Genomic DNA, 24,594 nt, shown 5'->3' on the forward strand with positions numbered 1-24,594 from the left:
CCCCTTGCTAGATGTCTTAAAAATTGTGGATCACTTGCTAGATGTCTTAAAAATTGTGGACCACTTGCTAGATGTCTCAAAAATTGTGGAACCCTTGCTAGATGTCTCAAAAATTGTGGTTCACTTGCCAGATGTCTTTCCCTAGACTATTGAGGCTGTGATAAAGAATAAATAATTACTTGACTATGTTGGGGTTGCTGCCTAGCATCTCAGCAGCAGTGGGGTACTCGGTGTTGTTGTTGGTGCCGAAGAACCCGCTCCTAGCGGGTTGCACGCAGTGCAACGAAGTGGTGGACAATCCTTTGGTCATTAAACCGTTCTTCATTTCTAATCCGGCGTTTTCCGGTGTGGACTTCACCTTAATCCTCGTCGGCTTCAGCGGGCGGAACATCGCGCCGAAAATGGAGCAGTGCAACAGCATACCTGCGACATTTTCAGAGACCGTCTAATCCAGCCAACTGACCCGCGTGTTCTTGTACAAATGGGTTCGCGAAATGTGGACGTGGGATTAGTTAAATCGGATGGAAAGATAATTTCTTTTCTCGGGCCGTTGCATCCTTTCTGCGGGCTCATTAACGTGCACGGTAATTAGTAGACTCTGGCGAAAGAGTTTTTTTAAATTGTGACTTTTTTTCAGGTAGAACGATTTAATGCGATCAACCCTTTGGTATTTAAAAATATGTTTCTTGCGTTACCTGCTTGGAACAGCAAAGCTTTCCTCCAGCCATACTTTTTGACAAGCATGTCGGAAATAGGTGCGAGCAAGAACGCGCCAATTCCGGATCCGCAGACTGCGATCCCAGTGGCCATTGCTCTCCATCTTTCAAAATAAAATCCTGTAGTTATCACAGCCGGCACGTAAATCAGCCCTGTCCCGATACCTCCTAATAATTAAACAAACAAACATCACGTGAGATCAGGGTGGAAATTAATCAGATTCTGAGTTTTCGTAGGACGCCATTGTAAATTCTCTTTAAGAATGACTGATTTAACTTCGCCGCAACTTTCATTCGCATTTGTCAAAACAAAACTACAATTTCCCACGCACACCCGGGAAAAAGAATTTCCCCGTTGGATCCTGATCGAGAGATCGAAGGGGGGGTTGTCTCGCGTGTACTCCCGAGGAAGAACGTTCACCGCGGGTGAAAATGGAACAGATTCGGTTGGCTGCAAAAGGGGAAAGTTTCCCGAGCGACGCGGCCGTAACTTCGCGTGGATATATCGTGCAAAGAACTTACCGAGGACGCCGTAAGAGATATAAAGGAACTCGATGGAAGTGCTGAAGTATGACAGGGTGAAAGCAGCGCAACTTATAACGCTCCCCAGGATTGCGACCAGCCTGAAGCCGTACCTGTTCGCCAGGGCTGAGACAAATGGGCCTGGGGACACAAGACGTTCATATTTACAAGACATGCTGTGTTGGAATTAACCAAATATTCCCTGGCCAGTATGAAAATTCCCAGAACTATTTTGTTATTGATAGATCTTGACACATTTTGTATTATATGTACTAATTAATTCGTGGAAGTCTCTTCGTGAAATACGTTTTCCTGTCGGAAATAATTTTTACAAAACAATATAGTATAATTCGTGTGATTTTTATTGTTTTTACTTGCAAAAAATCACACGTGTACATCAAATACCAATAAATACATGTGCAAAATCCCGATCCAAAAGGTTAAATAGTTTATCTGAAAAAAATTCCTGAATGGTCACAATAGAAGAGAAATAGATTTTTGTTACTGACCAGCCATAAGGTAGAATCCGGACTGCAGCGACCCTACCAAAGCCACCCTCGCTTTCGACACGGTGAACTCGTTGCTGATGTCGTTTAGGAACACTCCGAAGCTGAAGATGATGCCATCGACGAAGAGGTTACACATGAAAGAGGCTGCCACGATCACCCAACCCCATCCACCGTCTGGCGGCACCACCATCTCGACTTCGATGCTCTGCCAACAAGTTTTCGAGGACATTCTCGCAAAAAGTCTCGCACAGCAGGTCGGACAAGCCAATACTTACTTTAACTTCTTAATCTAGGGAATGGGTTCATGAACAAACTATAGAGCAACCCTTAGCGAGCATAACTCGGACAACCCAATTTCGCGTGTCCGCTCTGACGTCTAACATTGTTGACTGAACGAACTGACTCAATCATTTTTATTCTTTCGTACTCACAGTCGAATTCTCCTCATTTAACTATCCCATTATTAAGCATTCCGATAATTAACACTACCTAACGTGACAAAGCTATGTATTTTAATGGTTTTCCATCCAAAAGCCATGCAAAAGTTATGCGTATTTAAAGTTGAACTCTCAAGGACCACATAAAATTTTTTTAAGCAATCCACCCTTAAAGAGGGATTCAATATAAATTGCAAGTAGACTATTCAAGCAGAGAACAATTCACTCTTAAAGAGTGGAGGGTGAAGAAGTTAGAGATTTCAGAAAGAAAATTAATTTCCCAATATAGATGGAGCAAAAATTCCCCGAAAATTTCGGGCACGAGAAAAATTCCGGGACTTTATAGAACACGATAAAAAATACCGGTCCGGCTCCTTTTTTTCGCGTCCCGCGAAATTCCATGGGCGCCGAGACGTTTCAACATCGAGTCGCCCGTGGAAATTCACAAGGTGCTTAAGATCAAGGCCGCGCAGAAAGTGAGCAAACGTCGACTTTCGCGTGTTGTGTGGCGTCTCGATGCGGTCCGAGCCGCGTGACCCAAAACGCCGGCGAGTTATCAACCCGCCGTGCGACGCCAGATACCATAAACTGCCCGAGAAAGATGAAAAGACTGTGTATTTTTAGTCCAGCCGTGCCTCTGCAACATTATCAAACCGTTGTGTCTTTAACGCGCTAACTAGCCCCCTAAAAGGTCTCAGATTTCTGCACACTGAAAACTAACCCGCAGTGTGCAGTTCGTCGGAGTTCTAAATTTTTAGATGAAAATGAAAATTCCTAAAGATTTGTTGATTGTGGTAATTTGACAAATCTTGAAATGATGACAATAACGATTTATTACTCTTAGGGCAAGGTTAGGTCTGCTCTTAGCGCGACTGACCTGCCATCTTCACGAGGGCAAGGTTCGGCATGGATTTGGCATGGAATTGGCATGAATGTGGAATGCAATTGGCATGGAATTGATGTCCACAATTAAATCTCGTCAAAACATATTCATACCTGCAACCGAAGGTATTTATGTAACAATTCAATATTTTACAGCGTCGCACCACTGCATCCAGGAAGGTATTCGATTCACCAGAGGACCAAATTGTAACGAAGTATTGGCAGCAATGTCCGCACTATCCCCGAGAGGCCCGGTACATTTGAAGTAATGGTAACGACGGAAGAATTACACGACACAGAGGTGTTAACAGAGCGAGCGACCACAGCAGGTGTCATTACAGAGTCATTTCGCGGTAAACAACGCTCCTGGCAAACAGGACACCGGTATATGTATAGCGGACAACTCTCTGGACCGATCGAGCGACCCCGCCTCCGCTTTTTCATTCTAGAAACACGTGCATGTTCCATCCTGACCACACTCACCTCGTTATTGTTATCCTGAATGTCTTCGAGCGGTAGATCCTCGTTCTTGCAGCCGCCATTCTGGTGCGGTGCCTTGGCGATTTGCTCATCCACTTTTGTCCCCAGCGACGCCATCGTCGTCCACGGTTCACTGGAACAGACACCATAAGATTCTGTTAAAACATTGCCACACTAATTGTTTGCCATTGACGTGCAAAGTTGTATTGACACTAAAAAATTTTATGAATATGTATACTGCGTAATGATTAGACTGCGGATAAAAATGTTTTACACCAATTTTATGAAACAGAAGTTAATTAAAAATGTATTCCTTCTTTTAGTTGTAATAAAAAAGATGATTATTCATATTCTGGACGTATAAAATCCACAGTCTAATAATGATTCCGAACGCAGAGATAAGGTTTAATGTTCTTAAATCGTGGGATAGTCAACTGGTGCTAACTGCAAGATAAGCGTAATGGTCTGGCGACCATTTTAATAACCCCATTCGGCTATCATCTCAGACCTAATCCTGAGTTGCCATCGCTCAAATAGTTGAAAATTGTCGTGCAATTAACTCTCTCAGACAAATTAATATTTTTCGTTACTTCGAAAGGATCTGTCAAACCATAATCAAAAAATTATGAAACTTTGCACGGAAGTGCAACGAACTTCTCGCATTAAAGGGGGTTAAATCAGCCCTTGAAAATATTTAAATATTTTTTTGTATATCTCGAGAACAACGAATGATATTTTTAAAAAATTGTCTCTATCAAACTGTACGACAAAAAATTTAAAAAAATTTTTGAGAAATGCATTTTAAAAAATTTGATCCTGTAGAATGATAAAATGGCGAAAAGAAGAATCAGCAGAAGTGATCGCAATCGTTTCCTCTCGAGATAACTCTTCGACTATGGGCAGCTAATCCCGCTAATGACTCGAAGGAGAGACAATGATTATAAAGTCGGAATAATCACAATCGTATCCACTGTTCCCTGACGTCACTAATTAACTGTATTATATTCAGCCTGGAATGAATGTTTCTAGTTTATCGGTCGGTTTGTTGATACAGAGTAGCTACGGACGCGGACACACCCATACCAACCGAGCGCACACCTCCAAATGTCGCCGGACGGACGCGCGACCCGTTTCATCATTTATGTATGATTTAATATTTTATGCATGTATTACCTGTTCGCCGGTCGAAGAAACAAGTAAATACGAGTATTATCATACCTGTAAATTATACGCGTGAGCACGCGTTTTTCGAAAAGAGGACAAAACGGGCGTCCAACCCCCACCAACGTTGCTCCACGTGGATTCTCCAATGGAAAAACGCGTGGAATCAAGTGGGTCTATTTTTGTACCGATCGGAAACCGGATAATTATTGTAATAGTTGCGACAATCACTCATTTCTGCCACACCCTCGAGCTGATGACGAATTGATCGTGTCATGCTCGGCGACGAAATAGCTAATCTTTCGATTATTAACACTAACCGAGCCCGTCAAGAGGATTTCAGATTTTTTTCTTTCACGAACTGTGAAGTTGCAAAAATATTTTCCTGAGAAAATGTTTATTATACTTATTTATTTATGTACAGGGTGTTTCAAAATTGTATGTCGCGACCAGTACAGCGTGATCCTGCACCTCAGGGTAGGTGGAGATGGGAGATCAAACTTTTTTTATTGCATCCTATGGTACTCATCGCGAAGAACAAAAGTTTCGAAGGAACTATAGGTCTCGAGACAATCGTTCTCTTAAAAAACAACTTTAAAGTTTCGCGAACTATTTTATCCTGAACTTCTATTCTACACTGCACGAATACGTAAAAATATATGTACATTTTTTAAAATTACAAGGTAAATATACATATAAGATAGTATCGTGTCAACGATTTATCCTTCTGGTTCGTCGGAGGTTTTTCAAAAAGTGGCAATTCAGATATGTTAATTGCAATTTAGCATACTGATTGCGTAAATTTGTAATATTATCTGCCGTTTCAACGTGGTCATCATACAGATGAAAATCAGCATCGGCAGATGTTTATGCAATCCCCAGTGTTTCGAAACAATTTCTTGAAAGCGTATGCATATTTAGACGAAACTTGTTTTCTGTGCGGGAAGAAAGTAAAATATGTATATAGAAATTTTGGGAATTTTTCTATATAAAAGTAACATCTGCCTAGTGAAAATTTGATATCCCGAGAGTAGATCTGATCGACGGTTTTGTAAAATGGAGAAGTTACCTGACAGACGTAACGATAGTTAATGGTCGCAGGCGGACGCGGACGGGGTCGATGAATGGACGTGAACTGAAGTTCAAGGGGGCCGAGAGAAGTCGCCGTATGAAGATTTACGGGGTCGGATCGACGGGACGCATCTCGTCGAATTGGTCCTGAGAAAACTTGTTCGCGGCTGATTAGGCTCCCGGCGCAGTGGCAAAGGAGCCAATCAGCCCGTTTCAATTGCCACACGAACAACGGGAGAGCTGGCCCCGGAGTTCTCGGCCGAGCTGATACTATTCGTCACGTGCCGATTGTTCGCCGTGTTCGGCCGACCTTGACCTTTCTCAATGCTGCCGGTCGACCTTGATCCACGCGAACCAACTTCTCGCGATTCGAGCCAGAGGAAATATCGGTTGACTTCGTGGCTTTTCAACGATTTCTGATACACAGCTCTTCTTATACCTATACATATGTACTATAGTTGAAACGTTCACCAGTCCTGCCAGCCAGTCGAGTGCCGTAATCAGCGCGCGAACGTCACACGATCGCATAATCGGCGTGCAACGCTAGGGCAATAGGCTCGACCTGTTCTCGAAGTATTGAGTTTCCGAATTTTTGATAATTTTTCAAACATAAAGATAAAACAAAATATATAAAATAGAATAAACACATAAACTAAACTCATTAGAAATTTGTTGCTTTCATACAAACAAATATCGAATTAATTCAACAATTAATTCGTAGCCTCTCTTCAAGAATTTGTCTCCAATTTACAAATAATAAAAATACATTCTCCAGTTGAAAATTATTTACTGCATCCTATGAATGAACGATCCTTGAAAGACAAACAATTTGAACATACAATAAAACGATCAGCGATTAATTGTGAGGGCTACGAATTAATTTGAGCACTTGATACAATGAATATAAATTTTCTCCAAAAATGTATCTCACCACTCTGCTCTAACTCGCCTAACACATCACGCACACTCGAAATTTGCGAAATGAAAGCTCGCCAATTCCTACTTACCGTCGCAGAATCAGCTGAGCGCTCACTGAAACAGTTTCCGGCACGCGCGACGTCGCGACGAAAGAGAGTAGCTCGATAGAGAGTGACTAGCCTAAGCTATCCGGAGAAAAGTGATCTAACCAGAGACCAGCTAATGAGATACTGTCCGGCCGCCGCGATCGCGGACAATTGAGTAGTCCCATCGCAGTGCAACGGGCCGAGCCGGTTTGTATCTTGTACATATTTTGTGAATCGCCGATAAGATACGACCCGTGACAACCGGAACAATTTACATGCTCCGGAGAATCTCTGTGCGAAAACACAACGCACGCTGTTTGCCAGCGGATCGCTCGAGGCGGACGGTAGCAAATCAATGCTGCCTGATACCGGCGACGACAGGAGCAAATTCGGGGATCAAACAAGAATAACAATGTTTATCAATGCGCTCCTTATCGCTGCTGATTTCATGCGTTTATGGTGAAAATGGGTAGCTGCGATATTAAGCAAGGGATAGATTAAAAGAGTCGAAAAACGCTTCAATTTATTACTCCAGGCTTATCAAAGTTATTCACCCCTCCGACAGCGGTGCCTGGGTCTACTTTGATCCAGAACATCGAAATCGATATTTAATTACTCAGTTTCTAGCGGTTAAATTAAATTGACAAGGACAACTGACATGAGAACGAGAAAACTGGAAATCCAGTTCCGAATGGAATGTTCCGCCATCTTGGAAGACACCGGTCGAGGATATCGGACGATTCTGTTCGCGAATCGATGGGGTCTCTCTTTCACAGTTTCACAAAAGTGTCCTATAATATGATGGCCTTGTGTTGACCTTACAAAAACCTTTGTAAATACTAAAAAATGAAATTGTACTCATCCTAAGCCTCCCTCAATTAATTAAAGTTTCTTCACTAGTATTAAATTATATAATTTACAATTCACAGAAATTACTGTAAAGACCAGAAGGAACAACATGATGTATCAACCAAGATTCACTATGAAAGAACAAAAGATTCACACTGACTTCTGCAGATGACTTCGTTAATGTAAATGAAGAAATGCAAGGACGTGTTTTCTAGCCTAATAGATGGAGTATTTCGATGACTATGCGACACCTCGACCGGCCAAGATCGGCGCAGCCGGGTCAACGTCCCTTTCACGTTCTCCTTCCTCGTTGTCCCTTTTGACGATCGTTCAGCGCAAGGTCGCCACGGATATAAATACAAGTAGCCACGAGTTAGGTGAACGCTGGCCTGTTGGGAGTATTTCAACACCCGTGTGGTGTAGCGAGCGCCGGTTAGGTTAGCTACTGTTGTCTTCATCTCGTGACGCCTCCACGTGTAGGCGCACAGTCAAACGCGTATTGTTGCACGGCTTCGTCGAGTATTGTGCAAACAGGATTGTGTAAACGAGAACGGCCGATAACAGGGGCCCCTGATTATTTTTAGGCGGAGGCTCTCTCCTCCCTCCAGTCGAACAATTCTGCCCCCTGGACTCTCGAATCAGCCATATCGACGCACATCCCCCAGTAGGCTAACGTTCAATTTAAACATCATCAGTTTTGGACATCAATCGACCCCCTATGATCCACAATTATTCGGAAATGGATCCTAACTAAGCTGGGGGCTAATTGATTAACAGTGTGTCAACCATTGGCACGGTAATTCACACAATTTACACAATGCGAGAATGATACAATCCTAATAATTAATTCTGATGTAATAAAGACTGAATAGCTTGCATTTTTTTGTTATGAATGTAAAAAAGTTTCTGTAACTGGAAAAATAATAACTATCATTTTCTGGGTACCTACAAATCAACAATGAAATAAGAATCGACAGTAGCGACGCATGACATTGATCCATGCTCCTCGGTTTAAAAAGAGACACAAAGGAACAAGATACTTTTGTCACATTCTGGCTAAAAATAAAATCAGACTGGAAAATATTGACTTCAAAGCTACACAGCTCTATACATAGAGGGTTAAGATGCATGATACTGAATAGTCTTTAAATGTTCTTGCTTTTGAAGGTTTTGAATAAGTTTGGTTTTGAAAATTAATTTTTGTATCTGGAGAAATGAGTGAATGAGTCTTCCATTTTGGGATCAGTGGCAAAAATTAAGTAAATGCAGTAAACAAAATGTTCCCTTTCAGATTTTAGATGGAAATTTCCCATAAAAGTTAAACGTTAAATAACAAAATTACGTAATAAGTTAAACGAGGCTTGAACCGCGGTTTTTTCCTCATTGAAGTCTACCGAAACAACAAATTTTTAGCTGACTATTGACTAGCTCCTTTCTTGAATAGTTAGCTCTTCTTCAACGATAACATCGGAGGAAGATGGAAAATATAAGAACTGTTATTTACGAGGCACTCGAAGTGATAAAAGTAAATGTTCGTCACAACATGTTTTTGTAAAGATCCATTCATTAGGATTTATGGAATCTAAAAAGATTAATGGAGCAATCGCTGTTTTTAATTTTAACTTTCCAGCTCCGACTTCGTTCGCTAGATTACTTTGATTTTATGGGATTTGTTCGATGATAGTTTAGCAGATAAGCAAGTATGCTAAGGGAGGTGTACTATATTAAAATTTTCCATTGATGAATTCATCACGGATCTCGTGACCGACGATCATCGGAAAATGCAATTCTAAAAATACAAACTATCTTTGAGCTGCTTATTATTATTATTATATAAAATCTCAATTCAGCCCTGTGTGGGCTGAACACTATTTGATATTCTGGCATTAATCGATAAAAGGGATTCGTGGGACGCTGAGAAAAATTTCTGTTTGGGTGCGGAGAAATTATCTGGAATCTAAATAAAGAGTTGACACTATCGAGTGGCAGATAAGCTAGTTGACTGTCGTCGAGTGAGTAGGAAAATTTTTATTTCAATGCTGGAATGTAACACATTTTTCAGATGCACAATTCCAAGCCTTGAATAATTTTTATATTTTCTTGGAGTGACAAAATTGTACCCAACTCAGAATAAACTAAAGAAATTGTGATTAGAATGATAGCAACTTCAGACCTCCTGCTACAAGTTTAATCAAAGTAGTAAGTATGAAATGTGTGCAATCCTCACACACATGAAGATTACTGGCAAATCGAAAGCAGAGAGCTCGTAGATTACCGTGCCCAGAATTTCAAAATCTGAATGAATTATCTTTGTTAGCTTTCGGAGCGTAATCTCTCCGGTTACGGTGATTCATAATGTTAATACCGAGACTTATAGTTTCCCAGTGTACCGACACCCATTGAACCTAATTCTGAATTAATCGAACATAAGAGATGGAAGATAAGACTATACATATTTCTTCCTTTATTAATTCTAACAAGTTGAAATAATGTAACCAAATTTTTAGTTAAATTTTCTCATAAATTCACAATTATGTTTTCCACTTATCATATTTTTGCCATAAATACATAAAATCAGTTTATTCATCACATAGCTAGAAAATATATTTATCATAGGTATTGGAGTTCTAATAATTCTGCACTTTTTAACCCAGTCAGGCCTATATTTTTCAAACAATTTTGTGTTATAGAAAATTCTATGAACATTATAGCTAATGTCCTCGTCCATCTATTTTGACCAAGAGTATTAAAATTTCTATCGATTGATAAACTAAATAAAATGTTACATTATAAGAACATCTGTGACACTAATGAATCTACAATAAAATTAATTTTAATTTAAATTAAAAATTTATTTAAAAAAATGGATAATTAAAGCTGTGAATGACGTTAAGCAACGTCCATTTTACAGTTGTGAGAAAGGTCCGGATATTAAGTATTATATTATTTTATTCAGTTGAAGATTATAGCTAAATCAGTGAAAACCAAGAAGATGGAAAATTTCATTGAACATTTGCCAATTTCACATTCCACGGCCAGAAGATCTCGGATTATTGCTAATATAAAACCTACCCGAGATTCTCCCGGAAATCGCAAACTGCTAATAATCCGAGCTATCGCATACCAGTACGGGAAAAATGGCCGCGACACAAAAGAGTGAACCATAACTAACCGGGTTAGCTCGTGCACGTGTGGCTGGCAGACACAGCTCGAAAAAATTGCATCATCCGACCGAACTGTCACCGGTCTTCGTGTCGAAACTCGGTAAAAGCGATCCCACAACCACAACGCCTCTAGAATTCCGAACGATCTCGTGTACTTTACGGTTTAGCGAGCTTCCGTAGACTTGGCCCTCAGAAATGCGACGAAATACGCGACACCGGCAACGGGAAACTTGGTTTCGATCAGCGAATTCTGCTTGAATACTGAATGCTTAGGAAACATAGTACGGAGCGAAGAAGGAGCGAAGTTTGTTCTGTTCCAAAAACTGAAGACATTGAGTGAATACACTTATGGCTTCTGGAAATTTTCAAAAAATTCTAGAGTATAAAATTTGACAAAATCTGTTTCTACATCCTTACCGTCGCAAAATGGAGAACGCATCGCGACGCTACAGAGTAGCGAACACAAATAAAAATGTGCTAACCATAGAAATCAATTCTAAAAAAATTTTGTAAAAAAAAATTAAACCGACTTCGAAAAAACGCACTAAAAAGTATGAAATAATTCCCATTTAATTTATGTGAATACACACGAACTTAAATACAATAGAATCTTTTCGGAGGCGGCGCAAAATTGAAGATTTTCCAAATGATAGATATTGCTGATTATGATTTCATTGGAATATGATGGACTTGGAAATCAGTAGGTGGGAAGAGAAGATACATTAACATGTGAAAGCATGTAGAAGAATTTAAGGATTTTCGTCATTTCTAGTGTTGAAACCGTTTCCGAAAATTTTCCAAACGACGGATGTTGGTGATTATGATTTCATTGGAATATGATGGACTTGGAAATCAGTAGATGGGAAGAGAAGATACATTAATATGTGAAAGCATGTAGAGGAATTTAAGGATCTTCGTAATTTCCAGTGTCGAAAATTTTCAATTTTGCGCCGCCTCCGAAAAGATTGTATTGTATTTAAGTTCGTATATTCACATAAATTAAATGGAAATTATTTCATACTTTTTAGTGCGGTTTTTCGAAGTCGGATTAATTTTTCTTATAAAATTTTTTTCATTTCACACTTTTTAGTGGAACGAGCAGAATTTGAGCAAAGAATAAAAAAATGCAAAATTTGTTTTCAAGGGACCAATCCCGGAGACATACCCTACAAAATGGAGAAGGTTCCGTCGGAGTAGTCGGTGAACATACATAGAAAAAAATGCGAAAAAAGGCACATACAGATTGAATCGAGTAACCTCCTCCTTTTTCGAAGTCGGTTAAAAATTGAAGGACACAGATTAAAAAAACAAAAATTCGATGTCGAGGAATCTATTTCTTTGGGAGAATTCCGTAGGTCGAGCTTCCAGGCTGGTTCTCAGGAATGCCGTACAAATGCAGAAGTGCAAGTAGCAACGAAACGACACAGCAGCCCGAGACATCTCGAAATAATCCCCGGCTCCATCGCTGGTCCGAGAATAGTCCGCCGCCCAATAATAGCGATAGAAAAACGGGTCCATGGGAGAAATTCGTATGGTGAATCCAAGGGAGAGAGTGAGACGGTCTCGTCTCGAGGTAATCGTGTGCTCCAGAAACCAGAAGGAGCAATTATCTCTGGGTACGACGAGATAGCTATTATCTTGTTGCGCTGGACACAATGCAGTGGCCCGTTTGTTCGAGAATTCATTTCTGGCTCGATACCAAAACCTTTCCTCCCTCTATCCCCACCCCCGGCTCTCTCTTTGTGTGTCTTTTATCCGGGAGATAACGAAAACGATAACAGAACGAGGAGAACAAGAGGAACGACGATCTATCGGCATTAAACGCCGCTGAGCCTCTGCCCTTTGGACAATTATCGAAATAATAATAATAGTGGGATTAGTAGCGCTGAGATTGCGAGCTTTAATGGGGGTGGAACGATCGGGATTACGCTAAGGGTGGTTTTTATGGACGATTACTACCGTTAGACAGAGGTACATACATTGTTTTTAAAATTGGGGTAGTTGTAACACTTTCAAGAATTATTTAAGAACATTTTACTGAGAAAATGTTTACCACTTTTATGTTATTCGTATTATTAATTGTTATCGATAACCGATGACATATTTGAAAAATTATTAAAAATTGCTATTCCTCCGAATTTGGAGGACGAAAGTGAAGGTCACGATTTTTAACTTTGTTAAAACTGTATCTATAATGAAAATTGAAGATATGCCTTTTGTGGATGTAAGTAAATTATATGCACGGACAAAGTTTCATCGAAATCGGTTGACGCAGAAAAAATCTTTGGGCATTAAAAGACGGTAGAATTTTGAATTTTGGTCATTCTTGCCATTTTTAATTATTGATAGCTCATATAGCAACTTCAATCGGTTTTTATGGAACTTTGTGCATGTGTGTGACTTATGTAGATTTACAAAAGGTAAATTTTCAATTTTCACAATAGTTATAGATAAAAGAGTTAGAAAATCGTGAACTTAAGGTTCGATATTGAACAAATTGTTAAAGGGTGTCCACCTGATTTTGAGCCGGTCTGCTCTACTGTAATCTAACCAGACACCTATCAGAACAAAGAGGAACTCGGATCCTCGGTGACGTGTTCGCGAGACCCTTGGACAATGGTCATTTCTCGGCTGCCCGGCCGCGTGGTCCGGTCGTGACTCAATGTGCAGAAACGTATTTATAGCCACCCCAACAACATTTAAATGGCACATTTCGATAAGTTATTGTTCGGCCACCTCGTTTCTCGGAATAGTGTTTTCCAGGGAGCGTGTATCACCGGCAGAAACTTTTCCAATCGATGGATAACGCTCTTGTCGTTTTGTTGCTCGGCGTCGCCGGGCTCTCTGTCTTATTGCTTAACCCAGATAAACGGCACATGACACGGCCGAAGACGCTTATGGTGCCACAACACGACGATTAAAGCATTACTATACACACAAGATAAATAGCAATTACGCGCACGACCGAGGCTGTAATTTCCAGTTGTTTGTTTGCAGGACGCTACCCTTACGACGCTACTCAATCAATCATAAAATGCTGTTTCCATTGTGTAAATCGAAAGTATACGTCGCGTAGCACACAATAGACAAGAATTTGTGAGGAACAAAAATGACATGAGAATTTGCTCTTTTAATAACTTTACTAATGGAACATTATTCGATTCTTCTACTATCTTTACAGTTTTGTAATTGAGCCATTTTTGCCATAAATGTCTGCACCAATTACCAGAAAGTGCAGTTACATATAGAAATTGATTTTTCCTCTTAATAATTTTAACAATTTGTAAATAATGTACCGGTGATAGTATCAATTTATGTTTTTTTTTACTTTTTGCTTCACCTAATCATTTTTGCAGAATCGCCGACTAGTAAGTCCGGAATTATCGGCGGAGTTACTCATTCAACTTTCTTTAATCTTCGCAACAGTAATTCTCTGATTACGAGTGATTTATTCAACGTCGGAGAGTCGTTTTTAACTTCGGGTCAGAAATCGTGTCATATGTGGGTGACGCGACACTCGAGGTATTAATGGAGACGTGTAAAAATAAATTGACATTGCCTGGAGATTACAGCACGTCGAGCACGCTCATTAACATCCTCCCTGCAACTGTCCATTATGTAAAATGTGCTCGATTACTTTCGCTAAGCTGTCGAATCTGGATCGCAGGATCGAGATCCTTTTATAGTATGTCGCCGATGTTGTAACCAGTGTAACCTTCCCCTTCTACGACGCTGTGCATGTGACCGGTACTAGCAGGGAAGGGGTAACTTTTTTCCCCTGGATTCCTCTCATCTGGCGACACTGATCACTTTAATAAGTCAAAAATAGTGTAATAATATTTTTACATTCTTCTAGTGCCTTCACAGCTTTGTATCTTATTAATATTTCCCACGAATGCATAAAATCCGCAGTTTAAAAATCAAATAGACAATTTTGAATTGCCTCTTCCGATAATTTTAATACGCCCAAAATAAAGTAATAATTTTATTGTTCAGCTAAAAATTCACTTAAAGTTGACAAAGTTATTGTTGAAATGTTTCTCTTCTGAGAAAAGCTTATGTAATCAAATTATTTTCTCCAACTAGCGTTGAAACGATGAGACGACATGGTTTTCGACTGTATCGATACTCCGGTGAATGAAATGAGCCTGTTAGCGAGAGGAAGTCCGTTCATTTCGATCCGAGAAGCGAGCAGGATCGCTCGAAGTCGTCGGGCATTCATCGCGTCTTCCTGGAAACGCCGCGGAAACAAACTATTCGTATTGATGGCGGGAAAGGAGCTCTCTCGTTAGGGACACCGGCTCTCGTTCAATTCGATTTAGCCGGTGTATTGAGTTTAATTGGAAAATTGTCAGGTTTTCAATTGAATTTTCATGCGACGCTAATTGGTACCGGCTAACGCGGAGAACGGGCCCAGCCACCGACAAAGATGCGTACAATCGACCAACCGGATCTGCTCTTAATGCACGCGTACTTAATTACCACGTGAGATCGACACTGCTACCCTACATCTACACAATATCGTACTAATCTCTCGAGTCCACGCTAACATTTCAACCATCGAAATCACTACACCTCTTTCAGATTATTTCAATTGTTTGCTATGTGGATGTATGCAAACTTTAAAAATAATAACATAATTGGTTTATTGTAATATTAACAATTAGACTGTTAGAAATTATTCTTCTCAGTCCAAAATAAAAATGTTCTAGATCACTTGTAAAAAACAAGGCCAGATAAAAATGGCCCTCTTTACATTCTTTATTTAATAATTTTATCAAATGATGGCCAATATTGAATCAATGTTCTCAAACTGTTAATAAAGACATAAAATCCACAGTTTAATAATTACTCACGTGTACAGCAGGATCTAGAAGAACCTCATTTAATCATAGTTACCATTTTACTGCAAAATTGATTACGAAAGTCCCAGCTCAGATTTGATCAAAGCTAAATGGGTTATAAATGGAGCGAAAGCTCGCGAAGAATCTTTATCGATCAGCCGGGGGGCAAGGGCGGAAAGTTTGCTCGAGCACGGTACCATTCTGTGACGATTCGAGCCCTCGAGATCGAGATCATCTCGTAGATCCTCCGCGGTGATTGATTACGATAACAAGAGCCACTCGGTGCCCGGTTTCCTTCTCTCAAGTATTTACTACATTCTTGCTCTTCAGATAAACCCGATTTCGTGACCATTATTATACACGTTCGGCCCCGGCAATGGCAAAGCCGTCGACGTCAAGAGTCACGCCGGTATTTATACGTACGTGCAAATATTAGCGCCAGCCGCCGCTGTCGCACCGATCTGTCACCGACGACGTTCCAATATTTATTTGCCACGATATAATTTTCCATTCAATTGTTGTCCCAAGTGTTCGAATACCGTGATACCGCGGCGAAAGCTCCCCTTTCCTTCGTTGACTTTGTCTCGCGCAAAAATCGTGTCATTACCGAGTTAATATCGTAATAATAATATTGGATCGATCGGGGAGAAATTTGATCGAAGTTTCGCTGAAAAATATGTGCTATCCTCCAGCCATATTAAATTCAATGGCAAAATGTATTATAATCATGTCAAAGTCGACGAAACTTGAAATAGAGGAAAGATTAAAAAAGAATTTGAGAATGTCTATATCTTATGCTTGACTTCATAAAATTATTGAATCAAAAATATAACAAGGGACATTTTTATTTGGCTCTTGTAACCCGTCCAGTGCGAGCAGAAGATTTTTATTCTGCATACTAAACACTAATAATCTGTGTAGCAGTTTAGCTATTAATAATTAAAAATCCCGCTAACTTTTTAAGATTGTTAAATTTTTTTGCGAACCCCTTTAACACGAGATCTGGAGCAGTGCGCCTAAAGTGACCATTTTGTATCACTCTAGTGTAAAAACAACAATAATATTGTCCCGAATGTTCTGAATTGTCAGAATAATTTGTTAAGAAGGCAATTAGCGTGGTTAAATAAGAGGAAGCTTGAGAAAAAATGGCATTAATAACCAGATGAACACGTATGTATGCTCGTGTTATCTAAAAATATGAACCCAATATTTATTCAGGTTTTCAGCGAAATAAATTTATTGAATAAATTCCCCATGAATGAACCTCCACAATGTCAGCAATCGTCGATCAAAAAATATTAAACCCATCCTTTGAAGAATAAATTGTACTAACTTTTTCACGAGTGAGTTCCATTCCCGGAGCAACAAAGGATTAAAAACTGCCCGAGTCATCCAATAAAAAGCACGTAACCGAGAAGCTGAATGGTCAAAATGCAGTCAACGACACGAGCACCGATTAAAAAGAGGACGATAACGTGTTCGATAAACTCGGAACAGTTTTTATGTTGTTTTCCGGCGAATTGCTGTATGACCCGTCGCAAATAAATTCCTACCACAGAGAAAACCTCCTGAAATCCATAAAACCTACAGACATATAAGATGAAATCTACAAAAATAATGTACACAATCAAATTTCGATAAAGAACGAAAGAAGAAGAAATTCCTATCGCGGTTAATTAAGTTTCCACCACAATTCTTAATACTAACTCGTTCCTAAGAACATAATTTCCAGTTCGATATCCTCTCAGATGTCTTATCGAAATCAGCTCGATCTCGAGTTGTTCACGTTTTTCAGGCTTATCAGCCGAAAACTGGGAAGCTTTATCGATCTGGCGACGATTTGTAGACAAATCGGCCAACAATGTAATTAGCAGGCGCAGCTATCTGTTTTCGCAAGCCGAATCGTGATTTCGGAGATCCCGATCCATTTAGGCGATAAGCCTCGATAGCGGAACCGATCGAGGGGGTCTAGAAACGTGCATCGGGAGGGACAGAAGTAGAAACAGAAGCCTGATCGATATCTGTGAAGCTTCGAAAATTCAAAATTGGACCTCGCAGTATAGGCCAGAAAATTTATTCGAATGGAGGGGAAAAAGTTATCCCCTCTCACATTGTAACGCATGCACGACAGCTACATGTAACGCTACACCGTCAGATTCCCCTCTCGCGACTTTCTGCACCAGTGGCTACGCGACATCACGTTATTTCCACTACTCCCACTGCACTTTTTCCCCACGCTTCCGCCACGGCCCGGTCACATGACGTGTTCCGTATCTGTCGTGCATGTGTCACAATGTCACGTGACTAATCCGGTACTGGAGAGGGTAACATTTTCCCCTCGATTCCCATTGAAAAATTGTTACCTCTCCCAGGGTGCTGGCTTCTCGCGTATTAGGAATAATAAAAAAATTTGTTTTCACCGATTCGAAAGAGATCTACCGATTAAAAAATTGTTTCGTCATCGAGGGACGATAATAGCACTCGACCTGTATCAGTTTGTACATCATCGTGTCTACAATGTTCACTGGTACCCCTCGAAACTATGTAACAATGTCGGAATCTCGGGCTTGAGTTGGTAGATAAGTCGACAAGCTTCGATTTCAAGAACTCTTACTCATCTGTTTTTCTTTTATTCTGGCCACACACAAGTAGGCTACTTACTGAACTATAGAATCGTTTATGTAGGACACTAATTCTATTTTGCATAAAGAAAATACAGAGTAAACAGCACTGAACCTCCATAGTATCTCCCCTACTCCACTAAGGGAAGGAAGAAGAAGATAAAAGCGACAGTAGTCAGCTGACACATTCTACACAGCTGTTTGCCGTTTTCTAAGTTTCCCTGACCTGGGCAAACTCTGCGAACAAAGGGCCAACGCGTGGGAGGGCTCTGCGAAGGGGATGTCCACGGTTTATTGTCCTGTTTACGACCGTTCCCGAAACAATGTTCTCTTTCTCTCTTTCTTCTCGGCTGAGTCAGCTCCTCGGCCCGCGAATGTTGGTAAATAAATGCACAGCGAATCGCGGCAGATAAGTTCCCGCGAACTTTGGCCCCAGCACGTGGCCTCTCTTCCTCGAGCCATCGCTCCAAGCTCCGAATCTCTGTGTCCGACGATTCCGACTGCCTCTCACTCTCTTTCATTCATAATACTGCTGAATGACAGTGGAACCATCGACTGTCCCTTCTGGGAATTTTTCTGAGGGACTGATGGGGTATTAGATCACCGTACAGCGTAGATACTAGTAATATGCAATATGAAGTTGAACTACAGATACATTTAGAAAATTTATAAAAATAACAAGCTTCTGCCTAAATTTTCAGCCATTTTTTAAATGCCAAGTTTAAAAAGCCAGGTATAGACTTTCTGACTAAAACTCGCTTTTAATGTGAAGTGACTAATTAATAAAAAGGAATATTCGATTGTAAACATAAATGTTCTAATTCTAACGATTTAGTTGTGACTCATTATAAATGCAGATAACAATGATTACATAAAATCTACTTATAGTCAACAATTTCATAATTGATTGATTCCAATCCTCTAATTTCTTAATAAATGGAAAGAATATATCGAAGATAACCGAACCACTTTATCTTACGACCCAGTACGTTGTTTATGGTAAAATTGTTGTTATCTCAGTTGTACTCGTCTTGCATCTTCGTAAATGTTCGTGATTAAAAAGTCGCCCAGTGAATTAAAGCCGAATTAGAGATTCGGAATTCAGTCGTCAATTTTTCAATCAGTCGAAATTGGAGATTTAAAATTTAGTTCTAAATTTTTAATCAAGTTAGAGATTAAAATTTGGAACAATGGAGTACTAATATTTTGTTAACAATTGGAGGCGTAGAAGTTTGCCAATTCGAATGGAATGCAGAACTTTTTACGCCCACTCTCAGAGGATAAATCGATGAATCAGAATCCTGATTCCGCGATCGATCGATCGGCTCTGGTATACATAATAATTGTACACTCGCCAGACGAGGACGCTCGCGGCAATTATTGCACGTTTTTCAACACGTTCGATGGAAAGAAAAAGCAAGCTTCAGCGACGAACAACAGGCTTGATTGACTTTCAAATTTCAACGGAAATCGTAGTAGGTACTCGATGTAGCTTCGGACCGATGGTGGTCGGAAGCCGAAAACGACTTTTACGAGTCCGGACAAAAATTTCCGACGTCGCGTCGTGTGTACACGGGAAACAACGGACGAACACGTGATTAACGTTTGCGGTTGGTGTACGGGACGTTCGTGTTAAAATAGAATTTCATTGTGCAACGAAATATGGTAACAAACGTTTTCTGTTATTCAAACGCAATTACACAACTTAGCCTCTTTCTACCTCATGTTATAAAAACCTAGAAACATTTAAAAAATTCCACAGACACATGTACAACTTAAAATTTTTTAAGAATGTCTACAAATTTCCTACCAAAAATTTTCTAAAAGCACTGCTCCAAAACGAGACAACCCAAAAAGGTAGCAGACAATGCTTTTCCTCGTTGAGCAAGTGAAGAACAGCAACTATCGCCAACGGAATTTCAAGAGGAAAGAATTCTTGCAAACAATTTTTCCGAAGAGAAATTTTCCTGGTGAGAGCGTCGGGAACTCGGCGGAAAATCGCGCACGTGTTGTGTGGGCGACCACGTGCAAGGGGAAGCGATCGAGCGCGCTTGCGCCAAGCCAGAGGCGGGAAGTGCGCGCGAGCGTCACAGGTCACAAATATAATCGCAGGCACACGTGTAAGTACATGGAGAACGTCGAACTGCACGTGTGCGTAGAGACATGGAACTGCAAGTGTGCTGACACATAGGGACGTTAAAAGTACACGTGTACGTAGAGACATAAAAACTGGACGCGTACATGTGTCCATAGGGACATCGAACTGCACGTATACATAGATACATCTATCTTCACGTACACGTGTACGTGCACAGACAACGCACACATTCACAGACACACGCGTGCTATCCGAAGCCGAAGAGGACCACGCGTGCAGCTGGAAAACGAAGAAGCACACCGAAGGCAGACACGGCACCTTAACGTTAAGTTGCGGACGCGTTATCGCTTATCGGAGCGTAAAGGTTGATTACCTTTTCTACTGAATCCACAAAATGTCACCGATTGCCAAAATCCCAAGGAGTAAGGCAGGAGCGAGCGTGATCCAGACCGGAGCGGAACGCGCGCGTGTTCGTGGCCGCGTGGCGCGCGTGTACTAAAGACGGCGTGCGCGATCTGCCCGAGAGAGCCGGCCGCTTGAATCCGCTTGATCAGCGTGGCCCGCAGGCGTGGGCCGTGCACGGCTGCCATCGGTCACCGATAACGACCGAATGCGAGATTGGTCCGCACTCCAGCGGAGAGGATCGGCCTGTTTCGGACACGGGTCTCGTGACCAGCTCTCTGGGGACACTTGCTTGAAGAAAGTCACTAATACGTGTGGAATTCGGAGAGGTTACAAGGCTACTACGGCCCTTTCTGTCGATGGAGCTTATCGAGCGATCTAGAAGTGGCCTTGAAGATGAAACCGAAGAATGGATTCCGGGGGAATTTGAGGAAGGTGGTGGTTGAAGGTGAAGTAGCGGTTTCTTGGAGAGGTATGATCACGTGGGTCTGAGTTCTGCATTGTTTTCTGAATTTTTGAAAACGTTGCTGATGGATCGGTGACGATCTAGAGGTGTAGGAAATGTCAATTCTTGGGAATTTGAAGATATCCTGTACCTGACGTGGACTCTGTAAGTAATTTGCTATGGATTTCCCACCACCTTGTCGACAAACTCCGACCCAGTTGTTTTCGCGTTTGAGACTGATCCCGATAGATGAATCGATGGTCTTCAAGAAGCAAAAATTGTTGCTTACTGATATTATAATATAGTGAGCACCAATTGCAAAATACCCCAGAACGGACCCCTACTGATCCTGATTTCTAATCTGCCCCAGATCTAGTTAACCTATCTAGAAATCTTTGGAAATGAACTTGACAAATAAGCTACTAACTCTCAAGGCAAGAATGATTGCTTATTAATCTCGAGTGAACAATTGCATTTTAAGATGATAACTACTGATACTTAACGAAATGGTAATTGCGATTGATTCGGAGTATGTTTAGAACGCAACTCCAAAGGACTAATAGCTACGCCCAGGACGAAATTCCGAGATATACGAAATCCTGTGCGGCTGAACTAACCGAATCGTTTCGCATAAAAATGGTAACTAGCCGACAGCAAGTTCCGTTGATCGCCGATAAGAACTCTGGAGGCGACATAGTCCGATAACCCGTTTCAGCTGGAGATTGCGCGAGCACCGAACACAACCGCCTCGGCAACCCGTTTTTCGGTGTCGCTACCAATCACAGGACCCGGTGATAGCGTTGTAATAACTCCCGCTGACGTAACGACGGCATAAAGTTTCGCCGTTTCACAGGTGGACCGTCTGTGATGCGATGAGATCCGACAGGTGAACGTTTTCGTCGCCAATTGCAACGCTTCTGCACACTCCGACCCTTTTCGAGAAACGAAATTTTTCCAACTTCAGCCGACAACTATCGATCAAGGACTACCGCCTGCCGTCGACACTTGTCGCGAACTCTTTCGCGTGGTATCTGCAGAAGCGAGCATACTTGTTGCGTAGAAGCTGGGAGAGCCGTCGCCTCAAGTGCAAAGTGTAACATCTGGTTTGTTCTGTCGTTGAGCAACGCTTTTAATCGAAATCGCATGCTTTTAAGAGAATTAATTAGTCTGGGATCGTTCAACTTTATCCCGTGATGACGTAGCGATACGTGGAGATCGAAATTTTTGCGCTACTCTCGCTAGATGTTGGCAAGAGCATTTTTAAATCGGCACCTTCTATAAAAATAAATAGACACCGTATAGAAACGCGTTGTACCCAAAACATATGACCACGATTTAAAAGAAAATTATTATAGTGCTCAATAAATTTCTAAATACTGTGGGCGCGCCAGGTGGAAGAAGAAACAACAATTCAAAAACATTAAACATTCAAGATCCGCTCCTATAACCACAAGGCAAAAATTGGAATTCAATAATTAAAATTCTCAAAAACAATCGCTCTAATGAAACATTCAGCTTTCATAATTTGATAATAATCGTCACGCACTTGAAGAAAGCCCTACGCAACATCACGCCAGCGTGGCGCCGGTCTAAACTGCAAGCTCCATCCGCATCACATTAAATTACCTTCACTGTACCTGCTGCTAGCAACCATGCTATCCACCGTTATGGTGCACCCGTTGTCCCGCGTGCATCTTGAACCACAGTTGTACTCGACGTTCAACACTTGCATTCAAGTTACAATTTACGTCAAGCTACAGTCACTCGCAATAATATCCGGACATTCTTAAAAAGAAATTTGTGTTTTACAAATTTCTTACGTGGGCCTATATTGCATATTGAAACTACACTTTTCGCAAATCTGTGTCAATTATATGCACACTGAACATTTTATCAGAATCGGTCCACGTCGCAATGAGCCACGAATGTTTAAAGATGGCGGAGATACCACTCACGATAAAATTTTCTATAATTGATACAGATCCGCAAAACATATTTTCTAAACTTTTAATATAGGTCCGCGTAAAAACATTGTGAACAAAATTTTCTCTGCAACTCGGACCAATTTCCTCAGAATTTCTTTTTTCACTTCAACTGGTCTAACTTCTCAAACAAAATTGCATGGTCGAATATTAAGGCAGTATGCTTTTGGGAGTATTATTCCGAATATTATTGCGAGTGACTATACACGTACGAGCCGTCGAGTGCGTACACTATTCGATGGAATCTCGATGTAAATCACTTTGCGGGTCGCGGGGAACTGCGTAAATCAGCAGTAGCATCGCGGGGTCATGGTTGTGCCGTTTAAAGCGCAGGTGCAACCAGAGGTCGTGCGCTTGAACTTACGGAACGGAGCGTAAATAAATAGCGGGTAAACGTCACCTCGATTCATCCGGATCCGGCGGTTCGAATCGACGACATGCACGCACACGCGGAATTCTGCCGAAACGTGGCCGGGACTGTTCGGGTGAACCGCTTCTGGCCGAGCTAGCGTTTCGACTGCACTGCGTGTTGTGTTCCCGCGTTAAAGGGCGGCGCGTGTCCACGCTCGACTACACGTGCACGACGCGTCCAATCGCGTGAAACGTGAAACGAAACACGAGACACTCTCGATCGCTTTTCTCTTTTTGTCTCGGACGACGCGTTCCTCCATAACGGCGCGCGATGTGTGGCGGGCTGGAAATCAGAGTTAGGCAGAAATTTAATCAACGATTGACGAATAAATTTCTAAACTCCTACTTTAGTCGTGAATTGCGGTTAACGATTACGTTCCTTTCAATTGTCAATCGGATAATTGATTAATGATTAACTGCTGAAATTTCGAAATGAAATACGGATTCAAAACTATATGCATAATGAAAAAAAATGTAAACTGAGTTTTTGTTCAGATATATTTCTGTCAATTCTGTCAATTGATTAAATCAGTCTCCGATCTTTCGATGATTTCTTTTTTTAATCAACGATTGACGATTAACTTCATCAATCGATTGAATCAATCGTCCATTTTTCAATGATTACCTTTTTTAATCGTACACATTAGTCAATCAATCATGGTTAAAATTTTAATTGATTAATGCCCAACTCTGCTAGAAACCGAGTTGTCCTGGTCAAAATTATTTGAGCATTATTTCAAGGTTCGACAAGGTTCCCTTGGCCTATAATATCGAATGTTGAAATAAAATTCTATTTTGTTCTCATTTAATCTTTGGAGAAATCAATTTCTATTTTCCTCCATTTTGTTGCAATTCGGGTAAAACATTTTCATTTCGCATGAAGATCTAATTATAGTATTCATACACGATAAAATTTAATGAAGATAATTTTTGAAATTTTTAATGTCTGATATATATTTTTTAAATGGCAAAAAGTCACAGGATTTCGCAAGTTGG

The 24,594-nt window shown here is 40.9% G+C and overlaps 1 protein-coding gene across 13 annotated transcripts in view; it reads right to left on the bottom strand.

The window, feature by feature from the left end:
* LOC143210930 (monocarboxylate transporter 12) overlaps positions 1 to 24,594 on the bottom strand; it is a 34,544-nt gene that overhangs the window by 6,465 nt on the left and 3,485 nt on the right. The window contains exons 1-7 of one of the 13 annotated variants that reach the window (XM_076428226.1): positions 23,552 to 23,782; positions 22,843 to 22,930; positions 3,550 to 3,679; positions 1,748 to 1,952; positions 1,239 to 1,379; positions 696 to 884; positions 180 to 423 (exon numbers count right to left, since the gene is read on the bottom strand). In XM_076428226.1, coding sequence (XP_076284341.1) covers positions 180 to 423; positions 696 to 884; positions 1,239 to 1,379; positions 1,748 to 1,952; positions 3,550 to 3,679; positions 22,843 to 22,930; positions 23,552 to 23,597 — 1,043 coding nt within the window. In that variant the 5' untranslated portion in view covers positions 23,598 to 23,782. Of the gene's footprint in view, positions 1 to 179; positions 424 to 695; positions 885 to 1,238; positions 1,380 to 1,747; positions 1,953 to 3,549; positions 3,680 to 6,785; positions 15,557 to 20,731; positions 21,781 to 22,831; positions 23,783 to 24,594 lie in introns of those variants that run through there. The other 12 variants (XM_076428227.1, XM_076428229.1, XM_076428228.1 and 9 more) reach the window with 12 other exon arrangements.

The sequence above is a fragment of the Lasioglossum baleicum genome, chromosome 7, assembly GCF_051020765.1.
Source record: "Lasioglossum baleicum chromosome 7, iyLasBale1, whole genome shotgun sequence".
NCBI lineage: Eukaryota > Metazoa > Arthropoda > Insecta > Hymenoptera > Halictidae > Lasioglossum > Lasioglossum baleicum.